General features: G+C 47.2%; 1 protein-coding gene across 3 annotated transcripts in view; it reads left to right on the forward strand.

Moving 5' to 3' along the window:
• The window catches only part of ESRRB (estrogen related receptor beta), a 59,656-nt gene that overhangs the window by 14,146 nt on the left and 18,679 nt on the right, over nucleotides 1-26,831 (forward strand). For 2 of the 3 annotated variants that reach the window (XM_004371064.3, XM_023726142.1), the window contains exon 2: nucleotides 1,264-1,380. The exons of the other annotated variant lie outside the window; for it this stretch is intronic. In XM_004371064.3, coding sequence (XP_004371121.1) covers nucleotides 1,264-1,380 — 117 coding nt within the window. The remainder of the gene's footprint in view (nucleotides 1-1,263; nucleotides 1,381-26,831) is intronic. 3 annotated transcript variants of the gene reach the window in all.

Genomic DNA, 26,831 nt, shown 5'->3' on the forward strand with positions numbered 1-26,831 from the left:
TGAAGACAGACAGGTACAGAGCGATGGGGAAGTCAGTGGGTGGTCAGCTCAGAGAAGGAGCACCCACCTAAGTGGGCTGTGGGGATTTAGGACAGAGCAGGCGGGGAGATGGAGGGAGCACAGTGGGCTTGCCCTAGGCAGCAGGAGCAGAAGCCTGGAAGCCTGAGAGAGTTCCAGGAACTGATAACTCTGCAGAGTGACTGGGGAACTGAGGGAAAGGCTTGTTGAGGCTGGAGAGAGAGAAGGAGGCAGGGGGAAAATCCTGTAGAGCCTTCTAAGCCAAGGTAAGGACTTGGATGAATTAGTTCATATGCATTTTCCTTTCTTCTGCTTGTTTATCTTTTTAATTTTGCCATGCTTGAGCCCTGGTGGCGTAGTGGTTAAGAGCTTGGCTGCTGACCAAAAGGTCGGCAGTTCGAATCCACCAGGTGCTCCTTGGAAACCCTATGGGGCAGTTCTGCTTTGTCCTACAGGGTCACTGTGAGTTGGAATCAACTCGACAGCAACGGGTTCGGTTTGGTTTTTTGATGTGACTATTGAAATGATTTCCCAAGAAGCTGCACAAGCCTGAGTGACATAAGAAATGGTGAAAAAAAACCAAGTCGTCATCAAGTCGACTCCAACTCATGGCAACCCATGTGTGTCAGAGTAGAACTGTGCTACATAGGATTTTCAGTGGCTGACTTACCGAAAGAAGATTGCCGGGCCTTTCTTCCAAGGCATCTCTAGGTGGACAACCTTTTGGTTAGTAGCCAAGCAAGTTAACCCTTTGCACCATTCTGGGACTCGAGATGGGAGTGGGGGCAATATTCTGGGGGTACACTTCTCCCGGCTCCCTCGGGGGTCCCAGCTGGGTGCGTGTGGGGAGGGGAGAGTTGTACTAGTTCAGAGTCTGCACCGGTGTTCTGATCAGCACAGTGGGTGTTCTGTTACTGGGATAAAATGCCAGCTCTGTGGGTTTTGATGTCCCAGCCCAGGGTGACCATTCTCAGAATAGTGTTTTTCCAAGTGGCTGCCTGGCCTACCCAGACCTACAGAAGAGAGTTTGAAACATTTGTTTTTGACCCTTTGGGACTGTGTGTGTGTGTAAGAGAGAGCACCTCAGAGCACCTGCTTTGAGAACCACTGCCTTAGGAGAACCTGGGGTTGGCTGGGGGGCATTGTAAGTCCAGCCAGTTAGGCCCCATTCAGCCTTGGAGCTAGCCAGTTGACCAGCAGGGGCCCTGGGATGGTATCTGGCAACCTCTCTGTGTCTGGTTGTAGGAAACATCGAGTACAGCTGCCCAGCCACCAACGAATGTGAGATCACGAAACGGAGGCGCAAGTCCTGCCAGGCCTGTCGCTTCATGAAATGCCTCAAAGTGGGGATGCTGAAGGAAGGTAAGAGGCCCACTGGCCCACCGAGGCTTCGAGGGGGCCCGGGGCCTGGGCAAGGCTCTTCTCGTTTGGGAGTTTCACATGTGACAGAATACCAGGCAAGGTGTAGGCCTGCTTCCAGGACAGTGCACGCGTGCAGCCAGTGCTGTGGGCTGCAGACCCTAGAAACCACCCACATTTTCCAGGCTAGAATGCTGCCCGCTGGGTGACCACCTTTCTGGTTTCACTCACCCTGCAATCTGGTTTTGAGCCCAGAACTCCACATAGCTCTCTTTTCTCCTCCAGGGCAGACGTAGTGTTAGGAAGGCAGACGCTGAAAGTTCTCCATTAAGGATCTTTTGGGAAATGGCCTGGGGACTCCTGACCCCACTTGGGATCAAGAAAGTTGCCTTGACGTGCTGGGGAAGGCCCTCCTTCTGGGGAAAGCCCCCTTTCCATCTTGCTGTTTTACCTCCCAGCACCCCGTAGGGTTTAGGATGAAAAGACATTAGGGCCCAGAAAGGTCAATAACTCACTCTTTACCTGCAAAGAGCAGCCTTTGGGTCCCCACACTGAACATCCCTCTCTCCTCGTGAATGTTTCTCCCTTCCCCGGTTTCCTGGCCTCCTTACCTTCTCCTTTCCCTTTCCTTTCTTTCCCCGTTTGCCTGCCTTTCTCCCCTTGAGCTGCGCTGTCCAGTATGGTAGTCACGAGGTGGCTCTTGGGCAGTTGAAATGCGGCAAGTCCAAATTGAGATATGCTGTAAGTGGAAAACACACGCTGGATTTTGAAGACGTAGGAGCCCTAGTGAGACAACAGTTAAGCGCTCGGCTGCTAACCGAAAGGTAGGCTGTTTGAACTTACCCGGCGGCTCCCGTGGGCGAAAGGCCTGTTGATCAGCTCCCATAAAGATTACAGCCTAGAAAACCCTGTGGAACAGTTCTATGCTGTCATATGGGGTCACTATGAATCGAAATCGGCTCCACAGTACCCAGCAACAACAATAGAACAATAAAAAGAAGTGTAAAATATTGCAATAATAATTTAAAAAAAAAGATCACAGGTTGAATTAACAATATTCTGGATATATTGGGGTAAATAAAAATATTTTATGAGATGAATATCACATGCTTCTTCTTACCTTTTTTAATGAAGCTACTAGAAAATTTAAAATGACATATGTGGCTCATGTTATGTTTTTGTTGGGCAGCGCTGCTCTGGGGCTCCTTCCTCACCATCCCCATTCACCTGCTCAGTTTTCTGAATCCCTTTCAGTACCACTTTCGGATGGGTTGTGTGTGTGTGTGTGTGTGTGTGTGTGTGTGTGTGTATTCCTCTTTCCCCAGCTTTTAAGAAGAGCCAGTGGAAATTCCTACAGATTAGCTTTTATGCTTCTGGGCCTTGGGATTCTTCCAGAAATGGGAGGAGGCAAGAAAAGAGGTGTGCATGGATGATTAGACAGGGCTGGGGGAGAAAAGAAGACCTGGTAGTACAGTGGTTATTGCTGACCTGCTAAATGAGAGGTCGGCAGTTCAAACCCACCAGCCGCTTTTCAGGAGAAAAATGTGATAGTCTGCTCCTGTAAAGATTACAGCCTTGGAAACCTTGTGGAGCAGTTCCATTCTGTCCTATAGGGTTGCTAGGAGTTGGAATTGACTCAGTGGAACTTAGAGCAGAAAGAATCTTTACTGGCCATCAATATACCCTGAAAGTTAAGGATGACAAAATTGAGCCCTGGAGGGCTGGGGCAAGGTGACGCTCCCACCCTCAGTCACATGCTGGTTCAGGTGGAGCTGGGCCCAGAGCCTGGAGCTTCCCATGTTGGGCCTGTGCCCCCTCAGCCAGGGTTGGGGATGTGCCGGGCTTCTGACCTCAAGCCCTCCCCCTGCAGAAGGACTGTGAGCTCAGAAGCAGGGGAGGGAGAAGGAGTAGTGAGGAGAAAGCAGGGGAGAGTGGACAGGAGACCACCACCTGAAACCCCTGAGCCTTCTTGCAACACTGAATAGAGTCTCTTTAGGGACTATGCAGTGCTGGCAAGAGAGTGGGGGTGCTTTCTGGTGCCCCACAGAAAGGGGGCTGTGACCAGAGGATGCACAGAGGCAGGGAAGCAAGTTGCCAAGCACATGATTGGTGGGCAGCAGCAGCTTAGGTATCCAGCCAGTCCACCTTTGAGAGCAATGAGATCCATGCTGTGTCCCAGGATGATGGTGTGGGGCTGCTGGGAGGACTCGGGCCTGAGAGTGGGTCTGTCTCGTGTGGGAAAGAAGGGCCGGGTGAGCCTGCACATTGACCCTGGATGCCCCTGACCATCCTCCGCGGTAAATAGCCCTGCGGTCAGCCCACTTGAGGGCAAAGGAAGGCCTCTAACTTGGGGTGGAAGCCCCGGGGTGGTGAGGCTGTTCTAGGAGCTGGGCATAGGCTGAGGTGAACTTGCTGTTCCTCCTGTGGCCCAGCCTGAGGAGGCACTCTGCGGAGCTCAGCCTGGAGGAGGAAGGGATAGTCACCAGAAGACACCCCCTGGCCCACGAGTGCTGGCAATCCTAAATCCAAAGGGGGAAAGATGACACAAAGGCTCGAGTGAGGACAAAGCAGAGCTCCTTCATTTAGTTTCTGTCTCCCGCGGAGCCTGGGCAAGATCCTGGGATCTGAAACTCCACGGGGACCGGCCCCTTAGGAGGCGCGTGCCTCATTCAGAAGCCTGGGTCCCTGCCAGGTGGGGGTTCTTGGCAGCTGCCGTGGCTCCTGCTTTTGTTTGGGTGTCCCCTCCCCTTCTTGTCTTGGGGGGCCCAGGCCCCCGAGACCAGCTCGGGCTCCATGCCTCCCTCTGGTACTCCCTCCTCAGCTCTGACTTAACTCTGAAAGGAAAACTTCAACCTCCCTCCAGCCTGCTCCTTCTCTTTATGGGCCCACAGTGGGCCTCAGGCATTGGGGCTTGGGAGGTCCTGGGTCTTACAGGAGGGGGTGGGAGGCTGGGGAAGGAGAGATCGTGAACGCTGTCTTCCTTCTTCCTCATTTCATCTACACATCTGCAGGCCGTTTCCCTCTCATCTGCAGCTCTAGAGAGCTTTTATAATTTTTCCTTTCTTAAGTAAAACAATCAGAGGGCTTATTTCATGATTTGGGGGGCCCAGCAACTGCTAAGGAAGAGGTCAGACGTGCAGCTTCCTCTGGCTCACCCTTACCCTTGAGGCTGCTGTCCACCCAGGCATCAAAGCTTCTTCCATACTCAGAATGGCCAGGACCTATCCTGGGCCACTTCTGGGACTGCTCGCTCCCTGCCCTGCCCTTTTACATTTGAGTAGGCTGCGGGATGTAGGTGATGTCTAAAGGTCTGTTTTGCCTTAAGCAAATCTAGTATATGACAATCCGTATATTCATTTAAAAAAAATTCTTCTCTCTACAAAAGAGTTGTGTACAAAATCTGAACTGGGTTAGGAGTTGGTGCCTTGCATTCTTACTCCTGGTTTTGAGGTATTCTGCTATGTCTTCTTATTTCACACTTGACCTCCTTGTGCAAAGCAAGAGTGTTGATACCTTCTCTGCATCACCAGGTCAATGTGGGGACCATATGAGACAATTCCACTGTGGAATTGCTTTAAGATGTCAGCTTTCTGGTGCGTTAAAATAGGATTGGATTCAAAGATAGTCTTGTCTGCACTTAACTTCTCAGCAGCCTGCCCCATGTGTTGGGTGAGGCACACAGTATCCAGCGGCCCTGATTCTTTTCCTGGATTTCCTGGTGAGACTCTTAGAGGGTGGCGTCCATCTTGGGCTGGTCCCCTGTCTGGGTTCCAAAAGCAGGATAAGAGGTTCCTTTGGGAAGACAGTGGAGAAACTCTTCCTGGGAGGTGGGCTCATAGCCTGGCTAGGACGCGGACCAACTCGGCCTCAAAGCTGAGTTCCAGAAGAACCTGGAACACCACCTGCTGCATTTCACGGGGTGAGGAGCGCGGGAGAGAGCTCCCCAAATCTTCAGGATGGCTCTGCGATTCCGGCAACTCCCCAGTCAGCTTGTGCCGGCAGACCTCCCCTTTTCCTTACCTCACTTCACCCCCCTCAAGCTACCAGCCTCCCGGGCCTGCTTCATTTCCCTCCCCCGCACTCCTACCTCCTTTTCCCCAAGTGTTTTCTAAAAGATATTTGATTTCAGTGAAAGCTGGGCTGACATCCATGCAATATTCTCTCACTCCCTCTTTGTGCTTGTTGGGAAGGCGGAGGGTTCCTTCGGGGATTCTGGGTAATTGGGTTAGTGGCCAGCTCATGTCAGGAAATTAAAAGGAGGCCCTGATCAGGTTCCCGCTGCATGGGATTTAATGGCTTTGTATTTATAGAGCATTCTGCCTCTAGCCCACGCCAGAAATACCACTTTTGTGGCCCTGTGAATGAAGAAAGAGAATGAAAGATGGCTTGCTTTTAAAACTTCTTTTTCTTTTCCAAAACACGTTAGTGTTCCGAAACAAACCCGCTCCCTGGCACTTCAGAGGAGACTTTTGAACTACACTCAAGAACTCTGATGTTTGTCAGTATCCCTCCAAACCACCCTCCGTGCCATACACACACATGCGCACACACAGGCATACGTCTGGCTGCTCACAAGGTCTTCCCATGTGCCTCTGGGCCACCCAGCCACGTCGACCTCTGGTTGGGGAAGCGTTGATGGAATGAATACGTAGGAGATGATCTTGTCTGTGCTTAATCTGTCTTGCTGTTCGCTGGAAGCTTTTGGTGTTTCGGAGCATTGGATAACAGTTTCATTGGTCATACAGATTTTGTAAAACCCCAGCTTCACCACTTACCAGCTCCTTGGGCAAATGATTTAAACCTCTTCAAGCCTTCCTTTCCTCCTCTGTAAAATGAGAATAATAATAGTGGCCATTTTCAACCTGCTCCTGACTCTTCAGGGAAGCCCCTAGAGTTGTACCGTGAAGTATGATGGTGGTCATTGATTTGAGAGGGATTCTTCATCATGTTATAAGACTGATATTTGTATGTGGTCCAGAGGGCAGTTTTGAATCTCCTATAGCCTCTCTCCTCACTGCTTGATTGATGACCTTGCTTCATATTTTCTTAAAATAGAAACAAATGGAAAATTCCTTACCTTCCCACTACTGAATCCACAAACCTACCTGCTCGTGTGTCTGTTTGCTGGATACTAGTCCTTGTTCCGTTGTTTGTGTTGAAAAGCTCTTCTCCCTGTTTGTGGCTTGCTTTTTCCTTCTTATTATGGAATCCTTTGATGAACATAAATTAGTAATTTTAATAAATCAAATTTTTCACTCTTTTCATTTATGTTTTATGCTTTTGTATCTGGTTTAAAAACTCTTTTCCTAACCTGCTGTTGTAAAGATGTTTTCCTAATCAGCCTTACATAAAAAAAAAACAAACATACCCCTCACCGTCAAATCTATTTCAGCTCATAGTGACCCTATAGGACAGAGTAGAACCGCCCCATAGGGTTTCCAATGCTATAATCTTTTCCGAAACAGACTACCACACCTTTCTCCTGTGGAGCATCTGGTGGGTTTGAACCACCGACCTTTTGGTTAGCAGCCTAGTGCTCCAACCAATGTACCACCAGGGCTGCCTTACATATTTAGGTCTTTAATCCTCCTGGAGTTGCTGTTTGAGTGTGATGAGCTGGTCACCCCTCAGTTCACTCCATTCAGGCTTCAATCCTGGCCACACCCCTGTAACTGTACTAGTCAAGACCCCCATAGCCTCTGAGTCATCAAACCCAGCACTTTTCTGTCTTCAACTTACTCAGCCTCTTGGCAGTATTTCAAACAGTTGACCAGTCCTCGTTATACCTCTTTTCACTTAACTTCTCCTATATCATGTTCACCTGGTTTTCTCCTTACTTCTCTGCCCATGCTTTATTCTCCTTTGCAGAGTCCTCCTCTTCCCCACCTTTACATTTTGGAGTTATTCGGAACTTGGGATGGAGCCCTCTTCTCCACCTATGCCCTGAAGGTGATCTCTTCCAGACACTTGACTAGATATAGAAAGACTCGTAATTTTAATCGTCCAGCCCCAACTTCTTCCCTGAATTTTCGATTCTAATATCTAACTGCCTTACTGGCATCTCCACTTGGGTTCCTTATGGAGTATCACAAATTAACATGTCTAGAGAGGAAATCTGGATTTGTACCACCCCTCCCTTCCATCAGAGCCCTAGTGGTGCAGTGGTTAATAGCTTGGCTGCTAAGAAAAGGTTGGCAGTTTGAATCCACCAGCCACTCTTTGGAAACTCTATGGGGCAGTTCTACTCTGTCCTATAGGGGCACTATGAGTGGAAATCAACTCGACTGCAATGTGTTTGGTTTAGTTTTGGTTTTCCCTTCCACCAGCCCAGTCTTCGCCATCTCAGGAATGACACTTCACCCATTGCTCAAGCAAAAGCCCAGAAGTTATCCTTAACTCCTCCTGGTTTAGTGTTCAAAATATATCGCAGATCCTCTTACCTCTCACCGTCTCCATGGCTATGACTCTGGTCTAAGGATGCACCATCTTTCTCCTGGATCGTTGCAAAAATTTCCTAACTGGACATCTGTGTCTACTCTTGTTCCTATTTAATCCAACCCTCATAGAATCCAGAGAGATCTTTTCAAAGCACTGATAAAATTCTTCCATTTTGGTTAACATCTGTCTTTGTTATCTAGTCCTACTGTAACCGAAATACCACAAGTGGATGGCTTTAACAAACAAATGTATTTTCTCACAGTTTAGGAAGCTAGAAGTCTGAATTCAGGGTGCTGGCTCTAGGGGAAGTCTTTCTTTCTGTGTCAGCTCTGAGGAAGCTCTTTGTCTCTTTGAGCTTCATCTTCTAGGTGATCTTCATGTGGCTTGACATCTCTCTTCCCCCATTACTGCTTCTTTTGCTTGCTTGTTTAATTTCTTTTACATCTCAAAAGAGATTAGCTCAAGATACACCCTAATCCTGTCCCATTAACATAATATAACCTAATCCTCCCTCATTGACATAACCTAATCCTGCTTCATTAACATAACAAGCACAACCCATTCACAAGTGGGATAACCACAGGCAGAGGTTGATTCACAACACATTTTTGGGGGACAAAATCCAATCCATAACATTCCACCCTTTAGCCCCCCAAAATTCATGTCCTTCCCACATGCAAAACACATTCACTCCATCACATCATCCGAAAAGTCTTAAATCAACCCTAAGTCCAAAATCTCATCTTCTGAATCATATGGGTGAGACTTTATGCATATTCCATCCTGGGGCAAAATTCCTCTTCATCTTTGAACCTGTGAAATCTAGACTATAAGTTATCTGTTTCCAAAGTACAATGGTGAAGCAGGCCAGGCACAAGGTAGACATTTCCATTACAAATGGAAGAAATTGGAGGGAAAGAAGAGATAACAGGCATGAAGCAAGTCCAAAACTCTGCAGAACAAATTACATTAGCTCTCAAGCCTTGAAAATAATCCTCTCTTCTCTGAGACCATCTAGGCAATGGCCCTGCCCTCCAGACTTTCTGGGTGTTGGCCACGCCCTCTGGATTCTGGGTGGAGGCCCCTCAGCCCTCGCCTTCAACTCAGCCCTCCAGGCCCACTGGGAGGGCAACTCAGCTCCCTCTGCTTTGGGCAGCCTCATTCTCCTAGTCCATCTGAGTGGTGACCCCACTCCCTCAGGTATGGCAGCCCCACCCCCTCATCTTTGGGCAGCGGCAGCCCTATACCCCTGGCACACCTTAACAGCAGCCCACACTCCAAAGATCCGACTCTTTGAAACCTAGGAGGCTATGGACCCACCCTTTGAGATCTAGGAGACCATGGCCCCACCCTTTGAAACCAAGAAGACTCTGCTTCCTGTGCTCCTTTCAGCAGTTCTGCTGATCTCTCAGATGCCCCAGGGATGGTCCTTTTCTTTTCTTGGGCAACAACATATGTAGCTCCTTTGGCCTGTTTCCTCCTGTAGAATTCCAAGAGGCAGATAGCATTCTCTCCTTTTGATCTTTCTCTGTCCCATTCAGTCTAAGCTGATGGGTTTTCTGCTGTGGTAGTTGGTTAGATCCATCAGTCACAGGCTTAATCTCTTTAACAGAAGATTGTGTAGCCACATCCTTGGTGAAAATTCTAGGACACGTGTCCGAAGTTTGTACGACAGAATTTTCCAAATCTTTAAATTTTGTTTTCATTTTGTACAGTTCATTTTTAGTCCATCTCTTTCCCCTCACATTTTGCTGTAAGTGGCAAGGAGAAACCACACAGCCCTTTAAGATCTTGCTTAGAAATCTCCTTAGTCAGATATCCAAGTTCGTCACTTCGAAGTTCCTTCTACCTTCCACCAAACATTTGAACATAATTCAGATAAGTTCTTTGCCACTCAATAAAAAGCATCTCCCTTACTCTGTTATCCAATCACATGTTCATCATTTTCTTTTAACGTCTCAGCAGAAACACATTTAATGTCCACATTTTTATCAACATTCTGTTGCTGGTGCCGTATGTATCCTCCAAGCTGATAGAAACTTTCCCTATAGCTCTCCTCACTTCCTTCTAAGCCCTGATCAGAATCACCATTGACATCCATAATTCTACCAACAGTCTCTTTAAGGCAATCTAGGCTTTTACTGTTATTTTAAAAAAAAAAAACAAAAGCCAAACCCATTGCAGTCCAGTTGATTCCAACTCATAGTGACCCTCTAGGGACCCTATCAGATAGAGTAGAACTGCCCCATACAGTTTCCAGGGTGCAGCTGGTGGATTCAAACTGCTGACCTTTTGGTTAGCAGCCTGAGCTCTTAACCACTATGCCACCAGGGCTCCCTTTTACTTTTAGACTCCTTAAAACTCTTCCAGCCTCTACCCGGTACCCAATTTGAAAACTGCTTCCACATTTTAGTTATCTGTTAGAGCAGTACCCCACTCTTTTGGTACCAAATTCTGTCTTAGTTATCTAGTGCTGCTATAATAGAAATACTACAAGTGAATGGCTTTAACAAAAAAAATTATTTTCTCATAGTCTATGAGGCTAGAAGCCCAAATTCAGGGTGCCGGCTCTAAGGGATGGCTTTCTCTCTCTGTCAGGTCTGAGGAAGGTCCTTGTCTCTTTCAGCTTCTGCTCCTGGGTGATCTTCATGTGGGTTCGCATCTCCCCTCATCTGTGCTTCTCTAGCTTGCTTGTTTAATCTCTTTTATATCTCAAAGAGATTGACTCAAGATACACCCTGATCCTGCCTCATTAACATGGTAAGCATAACCTAATCCTCATTGACATAACCTATTCCTGCTTCGTTAACATAACAAACAACACATTCACAAATGAGATTATAACCATGGGCAGAGGTTAGGATTTACAACACATATTTTGGGAGGACACAATTCAATCCATAACAACATCTCTCAGTGGCTTTTCATTGCACTTAGAATAAAATCCACTTTACTCCGGTTTTCAAGACCCTGCATGATCTAGCCACTCCCTACCTCTTCAGTCATCTTATACCTCTCCTGACCTCACCCTTACCCACTCTCCTCCAGCCACACAGTCTTACTTCGAATCCTCAAACATGGCAAACTCTTTCCCACCTTAGGACCTTCACTTGCTGTGGAATGGCTGACTTCTCATCCTTCTGATCTCAACTTAAATGTTATCTTCTCAGAAATGACTTCCTGACCACCCCGGCTAAAGTTGATCTCCCTTCCCATTCCATTAATTTCTATCATGTCCCCTTGTTTACTTCCTCCTAAAGAGTCAGAAATTTAGTTAGAACCTTAGGGACCATCCAGCCCAGGGATGGCCAAGTGCTTTTTGCTGGACTGTCAGCTCTAAGGTGGGAAGTGGCTGCCTAGAGTAAGTGGAAAGACTTCTTAGGTAGTGTCTGGGACCAGTAAGCAAGAGTGCTGTTTGATTAGCAGTGTCTGCCACAGACTGGGGAATGGAGGATGGTGGCACAGATGACAGGAATGACAGGAATTTACTGTGTCTGATCTGCTCCAACCGAGTTTAAGTGATTTGCCCAAGCCACAGACCAGGTAAGTGTTGGAGCTGTGTAGAATCTTGTCTCTTCCTTCTAAGGAGCCCTGTCCAACTTCAGTGTAGATTCCCTGGCCAGTAGCAAAGCCCTTGACTTCACTTAGGAAGTTTAGGAAGGAAAGGCTGGGCTGAAATACACTTTGCCTGTAGGGTGTACAGTTTCAGGAGACTTCTTGGCAGTTGAGAATGCAGGCATACTGCAGGCTTGTAGAAATGTCCTTGGGGATTTGGGAACTTGGTGCCCTGGGTGAGAAGATTCCAGAGGAGAGAGCAGCGTGAGAGTGGACACTCCTATAGCAGGCAGAATACCAGGGCTCCTCACCCATTAACATCTACCCAGCCTGGTGCCCAGGGCCCACAGAGCAGTTGGTGCAGGCCCTGGAATATTAAGTGACATGTGTGCTTACCATCCGCAAGACTCTCGTTTTGGTTCTTAGCAAGTCAGGCGTGAGCTACTCTTCACCGTTATATGTCATCAGGTAAAGAAGGCAGCCAAAAATAGCCATTGTGTCTGAGACAGCAAGGTGAGCTCACGTGCCACACAGAAACCCCTGCAGGACAGGTAGCTGAAGGAAGGCTGGCATGGATGAGCGTTTAGAATAGCACACTGGGCTGGGGCACCTATCAGCATGACCGCACGACCCACAGACTCTGGGCCCTTGGGAGACCAGGTCCCATACTACCTCTAGTGTGGTTTTCTCCTTCTGGACATGAGTCAGATATAATTTAGTAGACCTAATGGGCAGAGAGTCAACACCCAAGTCCCCTGGTAAGAACCCAAGTCAGATAAAAGTATTGAATAAAATAGGTTTAGTGCAACGGTCCCCAGGCATGGTAGATAGTCAGAATTATCTGAGGAACTTTTAAAAAATATCGATTCCTGGACATCACTCCAGACCTACTGACTCAGATCCTCTACGGGGTAACTCAGCAACATCTGCATTGTTCAGAGGCTTTCCAGGGCATTCTGAGAATGGTGCTGGGCTGGTGGCCCCAAGTGCAGAGCAGAGGGGATAGGAGTTGGAGAGCCATAGATCAAAGTTCAGATCCTCCCGCTGATGTCTCCTGGCCTGACCTTTCTGAGCCTCAGTTTTCACATGGGAATAATAATAATGATGTGTTCTCCCTCCCCCAACATTCTTATGTAGATCAAATGAGATATGAGTATGAAATAGCTTTGTAAACCGAAATGTGGCACAAATGTGGACCTGCTTATATTGTTAATAAAACAAGGACATTGGATTTGAAGGGAGGGGAGGGACTTCTGGGTAGGGGGAAGAGAACGGTCCTTTTTTTTTTTTTTAAATATTGTATTGTGTTTTTGGTGAAAGTTTACACAGGAAGTTGGTCGGCAGTTCGAATCCACCAGGCGCTCCTTGAAAACCCTATGGGGCAGTTCTACTCAGAATCGACTCGATGGCAACAGGTTTTTGGTTATACGTATTGTTCAGTGACGGTTACTTTCTTCACAATTATATTAGCATTCCCATTATTTCTGTTTTGTTTGTTCTATTACCATTAATCTAGCTTCCCTCTTCCCCCTCACCTTCTCATCTTTGGTCTAGCGTAAATGTTAATCATTTGGTTTCATCTAGACGATTATTTTGAGGAGCACAGTACTCACGGGTGATATTATTTGTTTTATGGGCCAATCTATTATTAGGTTGAAAGGTGACCTCTGGTAATGGTTTAAAAAGTATCTCAGGGCAATAGTCTCAGGGGTTCATCTAGTCTCTACCGGTCCAGTAAGTCGGACCTTTTTTTAGAAATTTGAGTTTTGCGCTACATTTTGAGAGAAGGGTCTTGACTGTGTGAAAACCATAGACAGTGACCTGGGCAGCAGCTCCGCAGAGGTGGCGGGGAGGAGGACATGGTGCCACCCCCTGCCCTGTCTGAGCCTTTTCTGGGGAAGAGAAAAGAGATGGGGCAGTGCCAGGACAGGCTTGGTCCAGGTGCAGGGCCAGGCTTTGCTGAGAGCGTTAGCTGGTTATTTTTAGTGACTGAGTATAAAAGAAAGAAACTTAAACCGCCTCCCACTGCTGTGGCCCCTGCATACTCGGCTATTTTTACTTCCGAAAGCCTGGGATCCAGTCCAGCTTAGGGAGGGAAAACGAGAAGAAAGGAGGGAGGTGGGGGGAAGCAGGAATTATTTTACTTCCATTAAGAAAAAAAGTCAGAAGCCTGATCTTATCAAGTCAGCAGTTGGACATCTGATCCCAGCCAGCTCTGGATGCCTCTGACGCATCACGCATCACGGGGTGGGCTGGGGAGGTCAGCAGGTGGGGCGTGGGCTTGAGAGGCTTTGGAAGTTCCTACTCTGCAGTGCCACCGCAGCTTCTCTGCTATTTATGATGGAGTTGCAGGGGGTGGGGGTGGCGGGGCGGGGAGGTTCTGATGATCATACTGGGCTGGTGGTCCCAAGTTTAGGGCAAAGGGGATAGGACTTAGAGAGCTGTAGATTAAGGTTCAGATCCTCCTGCTGCCATTTATTTCCTGGCTGTGTGATGCTGAGCAAGTTACCTGACCTTTCTGAGCTTCAGTTATCACGTGAGAATAATAATAATGATAATTATATGTGTCTCCCTCTGCCAACATTGCTAGGCAGATCTAATGAACTATGGGTATGAGATAGCTGTGCCCTGAGCTAGGAAGTGGGATTGGATACTGCAGGCACAGGGTCACCAACCCAGTGATAAGACTGGGGTGGAGGGGCTAACCACTGCAGCCAAGGGCAGTCCTCCTGTTGGTCAGAGACAGCCACTCAGTCCTTTTGCATATTCAAGAGAGCACCAGCTTCGGAATAGGATAGGCCTATGTTGGAGCTAGCTCTGGTGGCGCAGTGATTAAGTGCTTGGCTGCTAACTAAAAGGTTGGCGGTTGGAACCCACTAGCAGCTCTGTGGTAGAAAGATGTGGCAGTCTGCTCCCATAAAGATTAGAGCCTTGGAAATCTTATGGGGCAGTTCTGCTCTGTCCTACAGGGTTGCTATGAGTCTGAATCAACTCAACAGTGATGAGTTTGGTTTCTTTGGTTTGATGGCAGAGCTGTGTGATCCTGAGCGCATTATTTAACCTCTCTGAACGTTAGTTTCTTGTCTAAAGCACTGATACACAATAGTTATAATTATGGGAACATGTTTGTCTCTCTCTTCCCTTGAGGAGAGCTGGCAGTTCAAATTAGGATCTACCACCTCCAGTAGACAAATGAAAGGAAAGAAATTATTACTGAGTTCCTACTAGGAGCCCTGGTGGTGCAGTGGTTGAGAGCTTGGCTGCTAACCAAAAAGTCAGCAGTTCGTATCCACCAGCTGCTCCTTGGAAACCCTATGGAGCAGTTCTGCTCTGTCCAGTAGGTTCACTATGAGTCAGAATCGACTCGATGGCAATGGATTTTAGTTTTGGTACTGTGTACCAAGCACTCTGTTACAAGTTTCACGAATTTTATGTTATCTAATTCCAGTAACCTGAGAAGTGAATTTTGAAAATTTTTTCTTCTTTTTTTAGTTAATTAATTAATTTTGTGTGTGTGTGAACATATACACTGCAAAGAATACACCATTTCAACAACCTCTACATGTACAATTCAGTGACATTGTGTACATTTTTCAAATTGTATAACCATTGTCACTATCCTTTTCCAAATCATTCCACCACCATTAACATAAACTTACTGCTCCCTAAGCTTCTCATCTAACTTTATGAGATGACAATTTGATCCCACATAGATCTTAAACTTTTTATTTTGAGGTAATTGTAGGTTCATGTGGAGCCCTGGTGGCACAGTGGTTAAGAACTCAGCTGCTAACCAAACAAGGTTGGCAGTTCTAATCTACCAGCCACTCCTTGGATACCCTGTGGAGCAGTTCTACTCTGTCCTGTACGGTCACTATGAGTCAGAATCAAGTTGACCCCAACAGGTACGTTCATGTGCAATATTGTTGTTAGGTGCCATCGAGTCAGTTCCGACTGATAGCAACCCCATGTACAACAGAACGAAACGCTGCCAGATCCTGCACCACCCTCATAGTCATTGTTATGCTTGAGCCCGTTGTTGCAGCCACTATGTCAATCCATCTTGTTGAGGGACTGCCTCTTTTTCACTGACCCTCTACTTTATCAAGCATGATGTATTATTAATGGATGTTTCTAGCTGTTTCTTCTCATTTTGAGTTGTGCCACACCAGCAAATGAAAGTCCCGAAAGCTTGACTCCATCCACGTCATTAAGGTCGACTCTACTTTAAGGAGGTAGCTCTTCCCCAGTTGTATTTTGAGTGCCTTCCAACCTGAGGGGCTCATCTTCTGGCACTATATCAGACAACGTTCCACTGCTATTCATAAAGATTTCACTGGCTAATTTTTTTCAGAAGTCACCACCAGGTCCTTCTTCCTAGTCTTAGTCTGGAAGCTCAGCTGAAACCTGTGCATCATGGGTGACCTTGCTGGTATTTGTTTACTGGTGGCATAGCTTCCAGCATCATAGCAACATGCAAGCCCCCACAGTACGACAAACTGACAGATGCTGGGGTTCATGTGCAGTAGTAAGAAACAATACAGAGAGATCCCATGTACCCTTAACCCAAGTTCCCCCAAAGGCAATGTTATGGATTGAATTGTGTCCCCCAAAAATGTGTGTCAACTCGGCTAGGCCATGATTCCTAGTATTGTGTTGTTGTCATCCACTTTGTAATATCATGTAATTACCTATGTGCTGTAAATCCTAACCTCTATGGTGTTAATGAGCAAGATTAGAGGCAGTTATGTTGATGAGGCAGGACGCAATCTACAGGATTAGACTGTATCTTGAGTCAATCTCTTTGGAGATATAAAGGCAGAGAGGAAAAGAACCACATACTACCAAGAAAGAAGCGCTGGAAGCGGAGTATGTCCTTTGGACCTGGGGTCCCTGTGCTGAGAAGCTCCTAGACCAGGGGAAGATTGATGACAAGGATCTTCCCCTAGAGCTGATAGAGAGAGAAAGGCTTCTCCTAGAGCTGGCTCTCTGAACTTGGAATTCTAGTCTCCTAAACTGTGAGAGAATAAAATTCTCTTTGTTAAAACCATCCACTTGTGGTATTTCTGTTATAGGAACACTAGATGACTAAGACAGTAACACCTTGCTGAACTATAGTACAGTATCACAATGAGGATATTGACCTTGGGATAGTCAAGATACAGAACAGTTCCAAGAGTGAAGTATTTTTAACAATAGTAATATTGGCTAACATTGAGCACTTATTTGTGCCATCTACAATATTTTAAGTGTTTCACTTATATTAGCTCCTTTAACCCTCACAGTAACCCTATGAGATAGGTACTCTCGTTATCCCCATCTTACAGATATAGCAGTTGAGGCACAGAGAGATGGAGAAACTTGTTCAAACTCACTCAGGTAGCAAGGGGAGACATGAGGATTACATCCAGGTCCGACCCTAAGCTAGTGTTTGTTTCTTCTGCTGTTGACGCACTGACCTTCTGGGCCACAGCACAGTTGCTACTCTCGAAACAAACACAGCCACCAGTGAGCAAAGCAAGCCACAGCCAGGAATGCCCCTGCGCATTTGCATCCAGAGACTACTTTCCAGCATCTCAGCATGGACTTTGTTACTCCTTCTATTCACATCGTCTCTCCCTCAGTCCTGGTGGGGCTGATGAAGCACATCCCACTTTCCTGCTGTCTCAGAGCCCAGCAGGAACAGATGGCTTCTCACAGGAGCCACAAAGGGGGTTAATGAAGGGGCAATTTACAGAGGGGTGAGTGGGGCAAGGAAACCTACAAGAGGTGCTGCTGCACCCCAGGGCTAGCAACATTGAGAGCCTTTAGCCCCCTGGGCCTGAAGGGAACAGCACGGGAATTGTTTCAGGAAGGTGGTGAGAGCTGTGGCTGTACTTAGAGGACAAAGTCCTGGCCAAACTGCAGCCCCCAGAAAGGGAAGGAAGTAGGTTAACCAGGCTGCTGTTGAGTTGATCCTGAGTCGTGGTGACCCCATGCGTGTCAGAGTAGAGCTGTGCTTTATAAGGTTTTCAATGGATACATTTTTGAAAGTAGATGGCCAGGCACCAGCAGAAGATCGGAAAGCAGGGCAGTCGGGGTTTCATCTCCTCTACCCACTCCTGGAGTCCCTGGGTGGCACAAATGGCTAATTCCTCGACTAGTGACTGAAGGGTTTGTGGTTCGAACCCACCCAGAGGTGCCTCAGAAGGAAAGCTTGGCAATCTGCTTCTGGAAGGTTGTTGCCTTGAAGACCTGTGAAGCAATTCTACTCTGCACACATGGGGTCGCCATAAGTCAGAATCAACTTGACAGCAACTACTTTGTCTGCAGATTATATACATGTAGTTCCCAGACAGGCTCTGGGCAGGATCCTCCCACTAGGATGAGGGAGTCCGTTTTCCACTGAGTTCCATGCAGGCCAGGGTGGTACCACCATGAGACACAGCTCCAGGGGGCATCATTCAGATTGTGTTCCAGGTGAATGGTGCCCCTGGAAGTGTGCAATGTGGCCTTGGTTCAGGGTCCTTCTGCCTCTTTTCTTCTACCAACTGAGACTCTTCTGGTCACTTTGAGGGAGCCGGTAAGGCACAGTGGTTGAGCACCTAGGCTCCAGAGCCAGACTGCACTCCTACCTCTGTGACCTTGGGCAAGTTACTCAATGGCTCTTAGCCTCACTTGCTTCATCTGTAAAATGGGCTAATAATAGAACCTCCCTCATAGGGTTATTGCAGGCCCTGAGTGAGATAATATGCATCTAATGCTTAGAGCAGGAGCCAGCACAGGTAACTGGTCAGTGGATGTGAACTTTTGGTTATAATTGTGTCTATAAGATTTAGGGGTTTATCATGTTGGCCAAAAAAGAGTCAGCTTCCTGTCTGGTCCTGGACTCAACTCAAGGACTCAGTCTGCATAGGATCCTGTATTCCAGTGATTATCAATCTTTTTTGTATTCATAGCACACTTTTTTTTCAATTGTGGCAAAAATAACAAAACATTTGAATGACACACTTTTGAAAATTAAAATTGACCTGCACACGTTAAGGGATTGGTGTTGACAGTGGCTAAAACAAAGGATATGTATTTACTACAATATTTGGAGAGCCGAGACACTTCACATATGAGTATTATTAATGTTTTTTTGCATGTGGGCAGTATCAATAAAATGATGCAATTTAATAATCCTAGGCAGTAATTGCAAGTTAACATGCTTCCTGAGTCTACTTTTTGGATATTTTGCTAATGTAAGGACAAAAGTGATAAGGCAGCTCTCGTTTCATGTTCAAGACTCCTCCTTTTTTTCATTTGAGGTTGGTAAGACTTAAGCATTCTGATTTTAAAAAGGAATTGCCCATCGGGTCAGTGAAAATTGCCTTCTGCTGCAAGTTACAGAGAACATGACTACTAGTGGTAGACCATCAGTGAATGAGGTTGATTTCCCACCTAACAGGAGGTCCAGAGGTGGGCGATTGCTGGCACTGCATGGGCTTCTTGGCAATCTCATCAAGGTCTCAGGCTCTTTCTGTCCTTCTCTGGTGTTCTTTGTGTCCTCAAATGGCTGCCTCATGGTCACAAGGAGGTTGCCACAACTCTAGGCTTCAACTTCCAGGTCAAGGCCAAGAAAGGAGAAAACACATCTGCCCCTTTTATCAGAAAAGCAAAACCTATCCCAGGAGTTCCCTCCATGGACTTCCCCTTACATCCCATTAACCAGAGCAGGTCATATGACCAACCCTAGCTACCAGGGAAGCTGGGAAACTGGGGGACAGGATTGCTAGAGCAGCGACTGGTGAGGCCATGTTGCCTGTATGAACAAAATCCAGGTTCTGATAGCAAGGAAGAGGGGGAATGGAATGGTGGAAATGGGGTAGACAACTAATTGTGTCTGCCAGACCCAACTGTTAAAATTTGGTGATCCACTTCAAAAGGATTCACGATACAATATTTTGCCATAGCACTCAGGTTGAGAACCCATTCTATACCATTGTCTCATGGGGGAGGGAGAAGGGGGCGCTTCTTTTTGTTTATTAAACTTGTGAGCAGCTTACTCAAGAAAATATAAAGGCAAATTATCAGATAATAAGTATAAACATAGTTATTCCATATCTGTTGAGGCTGAGTACAGAGGAATTCAGACAGATGTCCGTGGTCTCTGTCCTTGAAGGAGCTGACAGTTCTCAGTTCAGACCAGATGACATCAATAGAGACAAATGCATAGAAGGCAGGGAGGTGACTGGCCTGAAAGCACAGTATAAATGTAGAATTTAAAGGCATTGAGGGTGCTTGGCCATAGAAGGAAGATTCCTCAAAGATATTCAGATCCAGAAAGGGTTGTCATGTGGAAGTATTGTTGAATGAGCTCCAAGAGGCAGAGCTGGGATGGCAGAAAGTGATCAGGAGACAAAATTGAGCTCAGTTCAAGGAGAAACTTTCAGGAGGAATGGGCTGCCTTGAGGGAGTGAATTCTGGAGGATGGAGGGATGAAGGAGTCCCTGGGTAGTGGAGACAGCTAATGTGCTCAGCTGCTAATTGAACGATTGGTGGTTCGAACTACTCGTGAAAAATCAACCATAGACAACCCTGTGGGGCACAGTTCTAGTATGATGCACATGGGATAGCCGTGAGTCCAGATCAACTCGATGGTAACTGGTTGGGAGGGATAAAGGGAAGCTCTGGAAGAGGACAAACCCTGGGCCAAATGTCCTTTGTTCCTTTGATATTCTTTTGTTTCCTAAATCTGAGGGGCTTCATTTTAACTCAGCACATCGTTTTATTTGGACACACTGAGCTTGGGTTACAAAGATGAATGAAAGTCCTTGTCTCGGAGATGCCCACAGTCCACCAGGGAGATGGTTGTATGGTGTACTGTGATGTGGTGGTGTTTTTACCGTAATTGCTGTAATACACAATGAGCAAAGGGAACCCAGAAAGGGCATGGTCTACTTTGCCTGGGAGAGTGGGGGCATGTCTGGAAAGACTGACTCAAAAGAGATGATACTTGAACTGGCCCTTCAAGGGTAAGTCCAGGATATTGATTGTCTCTGGTAGCAGTGTGGGCAAGAAGGATAAGACCACTTCACTTAGGTGGGGGCCATCTCCCCCAACCCCAGACCAGGGAGCCATGGAGTGGGAAGCACAGGACGTTCCCCCATCACCATAGGATCATTAGCAAACCCTGACTGTGTGACAGTGTGTGGGGGAGGGAGAGCACCAGGAAATGGAGCAGACATGGGGCTTGTCCTGGAAGAACCCATTTAATCCAAGAGCTGATGGGAGGTGGTATGTGAAGTGCCAAGTCAATGCCAAACCGCAGAACGATGAGAAAGATGGCCACACCTGACCTACTGGGCTCTCTTTCCAGTTTCCAGTTTTCCCACCATTATGTCGTTCGATTGTCACAGAAGCCCTGTGTGGTGAGCAGAGTTGGTGTTATCATTGCCTCCTCCCCTTAACCTGATGATAAAACAGGCCATGAGAGTCAACTTGTGCAGGGCTACAGAACCCAAGAGGGGCAGCCTGAGACCTGGATCTTTGGATCTCATAGGCAGAAGCAATTATAGGCTGATGCATAGGGTAGGACTCAGAAAAGCAGAGGTGAAGCAAGGAGGGCAAGCGTATCTCACACCAGGTATCAGTTTGTGCATAATTAGAACCAACAGGCTACTTAAAAAAAAAAAAAGAACCTGATAATCAATACATTTATTGATCGGAGTTATTGACCACTATGTAGTAAAGATCTGTGAGAGAAAATTTAGAGGAGAGTTTTTATACCTACTGTTTACCTACTGTGCTCCAGGAGGAAACACTGGTGGCATGGTGGTTAAGAGTTCAGCTGCTAACCAAAAGTTTGGCAGTTCGAATCCACCAAGCGCTCCTTGGAAACTCTGTGGGGCAGTTCTACTCTGTCTTATAGGGTCGCTATGAGTCGGAATCGACTCGATGGCAGTGGGTTTGGTGTTTTTTATTTTTTATTTTTTCCTTTGGTACTCCAGGAGGTCATACCTGGAATGACAAAGAACTTGGGCATTGGCTCTTTTGGGCCAATTACTAAATCTCTACGAGCTTCAGTTTTTCTCATCTGTAAAATGAGAGTAGTAGCACCTACTTTATGTTCTGTGGATTAAATAGGGTAAACATACAGATTGTCCTCAATAAATGATGTTAGCATTATCGTTTATTAGCATGATTGATCAGAAAGTTGTACACAATACTAGGGAAGGGTTATAGTGGTGATGATATGATATATATGATATGTTATCATCATTATAATGATGATAATAATAGCGATAGCTCCCATTCCTTAAGCACCCATTGCCTGTCAGATGCCATGACAGACACTGAAGCAGAACCATGAGCAGTCCCTGACCTTATGGGACGCCTAGTCAATAGGAAAAGCCCGGTGCACTATTCAGACACATGAGGAAGCACTGGCCTGACGTGGGAATGGGGAGGAAGGAGGCACACACATTCCTGTAGTTATCGAATCTTTCCTGAACACCCACTAAGGGCCCTGAGTCAGGACAGAGAACGTTCCAGATGGCAGCAGTGGCAGAGGTGGCACCTGCCCCTCTCCTTGCCTTGCCGAGGGGATGAGTGCCTCTTCTTATTGTTAGTTGGGCAGTCCCCGCTCTGGCTGATCACTGCCTGGGATAAGGTAGGCAGGGTGGGAGGGGAGAGCTCATTAGGCTGGCTTCTAGGCGAGAAGGCCAGGCTCATCCTGGCACATAGCAGGTGCTCAGTAAATGGGAATCCTCACCATCCTTTACCGATGAAGTTTGGCATTTTCCCTCTTGGTCTCATCGGCATCCCACGGGGAAACAGAGCTTAGTGGAGGATTTGGTTCATCTCAGGTGTAGTAGGGAGGGGTGGGCTTCTTTGTAGCGGTGTCACAGGATGGGGTCAGGACAAGTCTTCTAAACAGGGAACTTTTCCCCAAAAACTCTCAAGGGAGAAACCATCCTTCCTGCATTTGTGCACCTGCTTCTTCTGCCCTCACTGAAGGGGCCAGGAGGGGTTGCTGTCGTTGTTGTGTGCCGTCGAGTCCATCCCAACTCATAATGACCCTATAGGGCGGAGTAGAACTGCCTCATAGGGCTTCCCAGGCTGAAATCTTTATGGAAGCAGATTGCCACATCTTTCTCTCATGGAGCAACTGGTGGGTTCGAACCACTGACTTTTTGGTTATCAGCCAAGTACTTAACCACTGTGCCACCGGGGTTCCTTTGGAGGGGTTAGGAGTGCTGAGTTAAGGGGGCAGATGTGAGCCAGTCTTACCAGCAGATAGATTCAGGTCTTGTGTAGGGGAGAATTCAGCTCTCTCCATTAGGGTCCAAGGTACTAATGGAAGTCGGTTATACAGCAGCACCTGCTAGGATGTTGTAGTGCAGCATTTCTCAACCTTTAATGTGCGTAGAAATCCCCTTGTTAAAATGCTGATCCTGATTCTTCTGGGGCCAGGCCTGAGAGTTTGCCTTTCTACCAAGCTCCCAGGTAATACTGATGCTGCTGGCCTAGGGACTACTAGCTGTGGGTAGGAAGGCAATAGAGGTTGTTGGTGCCCCGCCCATATCCACTCAGCCCTCACTATTCTTGTGCACGCCAAGCTGACAGCTTGTGACTGCAACTCTCTGCTCCTGAGCTTTCTCTAGCCACCAGAGCCTGCTCAGCCTGGACCTGTGAGGCAGGCAGGAAATGCTGGGTGTTGATGCCCCCAAAGCAGCCTTCAGCCAGTGACTGGCAGGAGCGGTGGATAAATACCCCAACTCCCTCCTCCCGGTGGGGATAACTGAGGCATGTTCCACACTGTCTCCCAGAGTTCCTCGGTGAGATTGAGCCTCAGTTGCCCACAGCAATCACCAACTCAAGAATACAGTCCTAGTGGGCTTCCTTCCTTTCTCTGTCTCTCTTCCCCACTTGCCTGCTCCCTGGTGTCAGCTCCCAGATAGACTACTTGCATTCACAGCCTCGTCTTGGGTTCTGCTTCCTGAGAACCCCACCTCAACTGATGCTTTCAGTGGTGACAAACCAAGTCTGGCCCTCTTCAGCAGACGAAGAGTTAGTAGAAGCCTATCAGGAGCTCACAGAACCCAGAGCAGGCTCGAGGACAACACTCAGAAACCAGACAAGAGCTAAGGGGAGCAAGGAAATGCAGAACCTAGGACCATCTGGCCAGGGGCTGGCCGCGCCTGCCGCTCCTCACTGGCATTCCCCACTGCTGCCTGGAATCAATCCTCACTCCCCCTGTGCCTTTGTGTCATTTGATCCTGATTCAAAGCCTCAGTTCTATGGTCTAATAGGCTGTGTTGTGTCACGGGCCCATGCTCTGACCTCTAAGGGTGGAGAGGAGAGCCTGGACATTTTCAGTGCCCAGTTGACCATAGTGGGGGATGGGGTACAGGCTCCAGCAAGATAACCCACAACAGGGTAATTACCTTTAAGGAGCAGCCAGGGATGGGATGTGCTTCCCCCCAAAAAAATGTCCACTATAGCCATGTTCAGAGCTCTGGTGGCCCAGTGGTTAAGCATTCACCTGCTAACCAAAAGGTTGGCAGTTCAAATCCACCAGCTGCTCCTTGGAAACCCTGTGGGGAAGTTCTACTCTGTCTTATAGGGTTGCTGTGGGTCAGAATCAACTTGATGGCAATTAGTATAGCCATGTTCAGCATCAAGCACAAAAATGCTAAGTTGTGGAGTAAAAAGGATGTTGCTACACAGTGAGTATAATTAATGTCACTGAAATGTGCACTAAAAAAATGATTAAGATGGGAAACTTTTGTTATATATATTTTACTACAATAAAATTTTTTATGAAAAGAATACCAAGAGGCAGAACGAATCTATGCCATTGTTGTGATTAGCTGTCATCAAGTTGATTCTGACTCATGGCGGCCCCATGTCTGCAGAGTAGAACTCCTCCATAGGGTGTTCAAGGCTGTGGCCTTTCAGAAGCAGATAGCCAGGCCTTTCCTCCTAGGTGCCTCTGAGTGAGTTCAAACCACCAACCATTTGGCTGGTAGTTGGGTGCTTAACCATTTGCACCACCCAGGGACTCCTATCTATGCCATTAGAGGCTAGGATAGTGGGGGGTAGTAGTGACTGAAAGCGGGTGCAGGGGCCTTCTGGGGTGCTGGTAAATTAATGCTCTGGTTTCATAGAGGTGTTCAGTTTGTGAAAATTCATCAAGCTGTAAACCTGTTATTTCATGTCCTAATATATATTTTATGTTTCCAAAAAGGTTAAAATAAAGGAGAGTGGTATGTGTTGCTGATGACACCTAAGATGTCAAATAGTGGCTGGCTCCAAGGCGAGGGTTCCCTCAGGGTCGGATTGGTCTTTGCTCACAGCATCTTCTGTGCCCTCCTGGAGGAGGATGTGGTCTGAAGCCCTTCATGGAGACACGTCAGGGATGGCGTCCTCAGCACTGCTCATCCCAAAGCTCCTTTAGGGCAGTTAGCATTTAAGGGGATTGTCCTGACTGTTCAGCAAGCAAATGATTTTATTTTCAATTGCTCACATTGCTCTAGAAACTTCCTTTTTTTGTCCCAGGGACCTAAATTTAGTAGCTGTCCATCGTAACTAAGAAACAGTCAGAAAACCACCCCAGCCATGAAGGGGCTCCAACTCATCATGCCATTACGTTATGATTATTCCTGGGTTCCTCTTGCCTCTTCCCAAGAAAGGACTGGATTGATTGGACTGGCATCCATCCTTCACCATGTTAGGTGGATGGAGAAGGAGGAGGACAGGCAGGAGGACTCTCATCTCTTCTGTTCCAGGTCTTATCCCTTTCTCAGCTCTAAGAAGTGCCAGAACAAAAGATGGGGCCCTGCAGAACACCTGACTGGGCCTTGGGGAGGGTGAAACTGTTTAGCTTTGGGGAAAAGAACAAAAGTTGAACTTGGCCCATCATCTCACAAGCTGAGGCAACAACCAAGCTTTCTTCTTCTGAGGACCCTGGTCCCTGTCTCTGACTTTTATGTGTTTTAGTCAAGGCCCATTTCATGGTCAGGAAAAGAGAGCCACTCCGGTTAGCTCAAGTAGAGGGTGTGTGTAGTGATGATCCTCCTGAAGCCACACAAGGGGTATGAATCCCATGGGAATCCAAGAAAGGACCCTAGAATAGGGCTGGCCTTGGAGGACCAGTAGCAGAAGGCAGAAATGGATTGCTGGCTGCTCTACAGACCTCAGCACCGAGTGTTAGGAATCTTCTCACTGGTTCTCCATCTTTAAGGTGACTGGGTGACACTGCTCATTCCGGCTTCTCTGTCCTGCTGCTGTTGGTGAACCTTTCTGTGTTTGTTAGCTCATACTCCTGACCTAATTTGATAGGCTCCACCCATCTTTTCAACCCGGGGGGCATAGGTTGGTAGCCAGTCTGAGCTTGGATTGAGAGCCCTCTGGAGGCCTCGTCCACCCTGCCTGCTGGTGGGGTGGGTGTCAGATGTCTGTCTAGACAGCAGGACCTGTGGGTGGGGCAAGTTTCTTTAAGGAGGTATGGACAGTGACAACAGTGGGCCTCACCGGGATAGGATACCTGTCTTAGTTACCTAGTGCTGCCGTAACAGAAATACCAAAAGTGTGTGACTTTAAAGAATAGAAATGTATTTTCTCACAGTTCTGGTGCCTGAAAGTCCACATCAGGGTGTCAGTGTCACTTTCTTCCTTGTTGATAACCCACCCCAGGTATTCCTTGGTTCCTTGGCATTCCTTTGCTGGTAGAGGATCCTCACGTGGCGTCTGTCTTCTCCTGTGTGTGTCTGTGTGTCTCTTCTGGTCTTTTGATAACTCAGAAGTGATTAGGTTTAGGATCCACTGTACACTGGTATGACCCTATTAACCAGGGATGATTACCCAATAAGCAAGGTATGCACAGGCTTACTTGTGCTTACTTACTAATTTGTAGTGCACAATTTCACCTGTTTTTCACCACATCAAAGATAGGGTGAAACCATGTGAAATTGTGCACTGCAGATTAGTACAAACACAAATAAGCCCGTTGCTTAATGTAAGCCCATGTATGCCTCACTTACTGGTTAGTCTGCCCTTGTCATTAACATAACAAAAGAAACCCCCCTCTTTCCAAACAGGGTCATATTTACAGTTTCAAAACCAACCTCCTTTTTCAATTTTTTTTATTATACTTTAGATGACAGTTTACAGAACAGTTTCTCATTAAACAGTTAGTACACATATTGTTTTATGACAATGGTTAACAACCCCACGACATGTCATCACTGTCCCTTCTTGACCTTGGGCTCCCTATTACCAGCTTTCCTGTCCACTCCTGCCTTCTAGTCCTTGTCCCTGGGCTGATGTGCCCCATTAGTCTCATTTTGTTTTATGGGCCTGTCTAATCTTTGGCTGAAGGGTGAATCTCAGGAGTGACTTCATTACTGAGCTAAAAGGGTGTCCAGGGGCCTTACTCTCGGGGTTTCTCCAGTCTCTGTCAAGCCAGTAAGTCTGGTCTTTTTTTGTGAGTTAGA

This window comes from Trichechus manatus, unplaced genomic scaffold (genome assembly GCF_000243295.1).
Source record: "Trichechus manatus latirostris isolate Lorelei unplaced genomic scaffold, TriManLat1.0 scaffold00010, whole genome shotgun sequence".
Taxonomy (NCBI): Eukaryota; Metazoa; Chordata; class Mammalia; order Sirenia; family Trichechidae; genus Trichechus; species Trichechus manatus.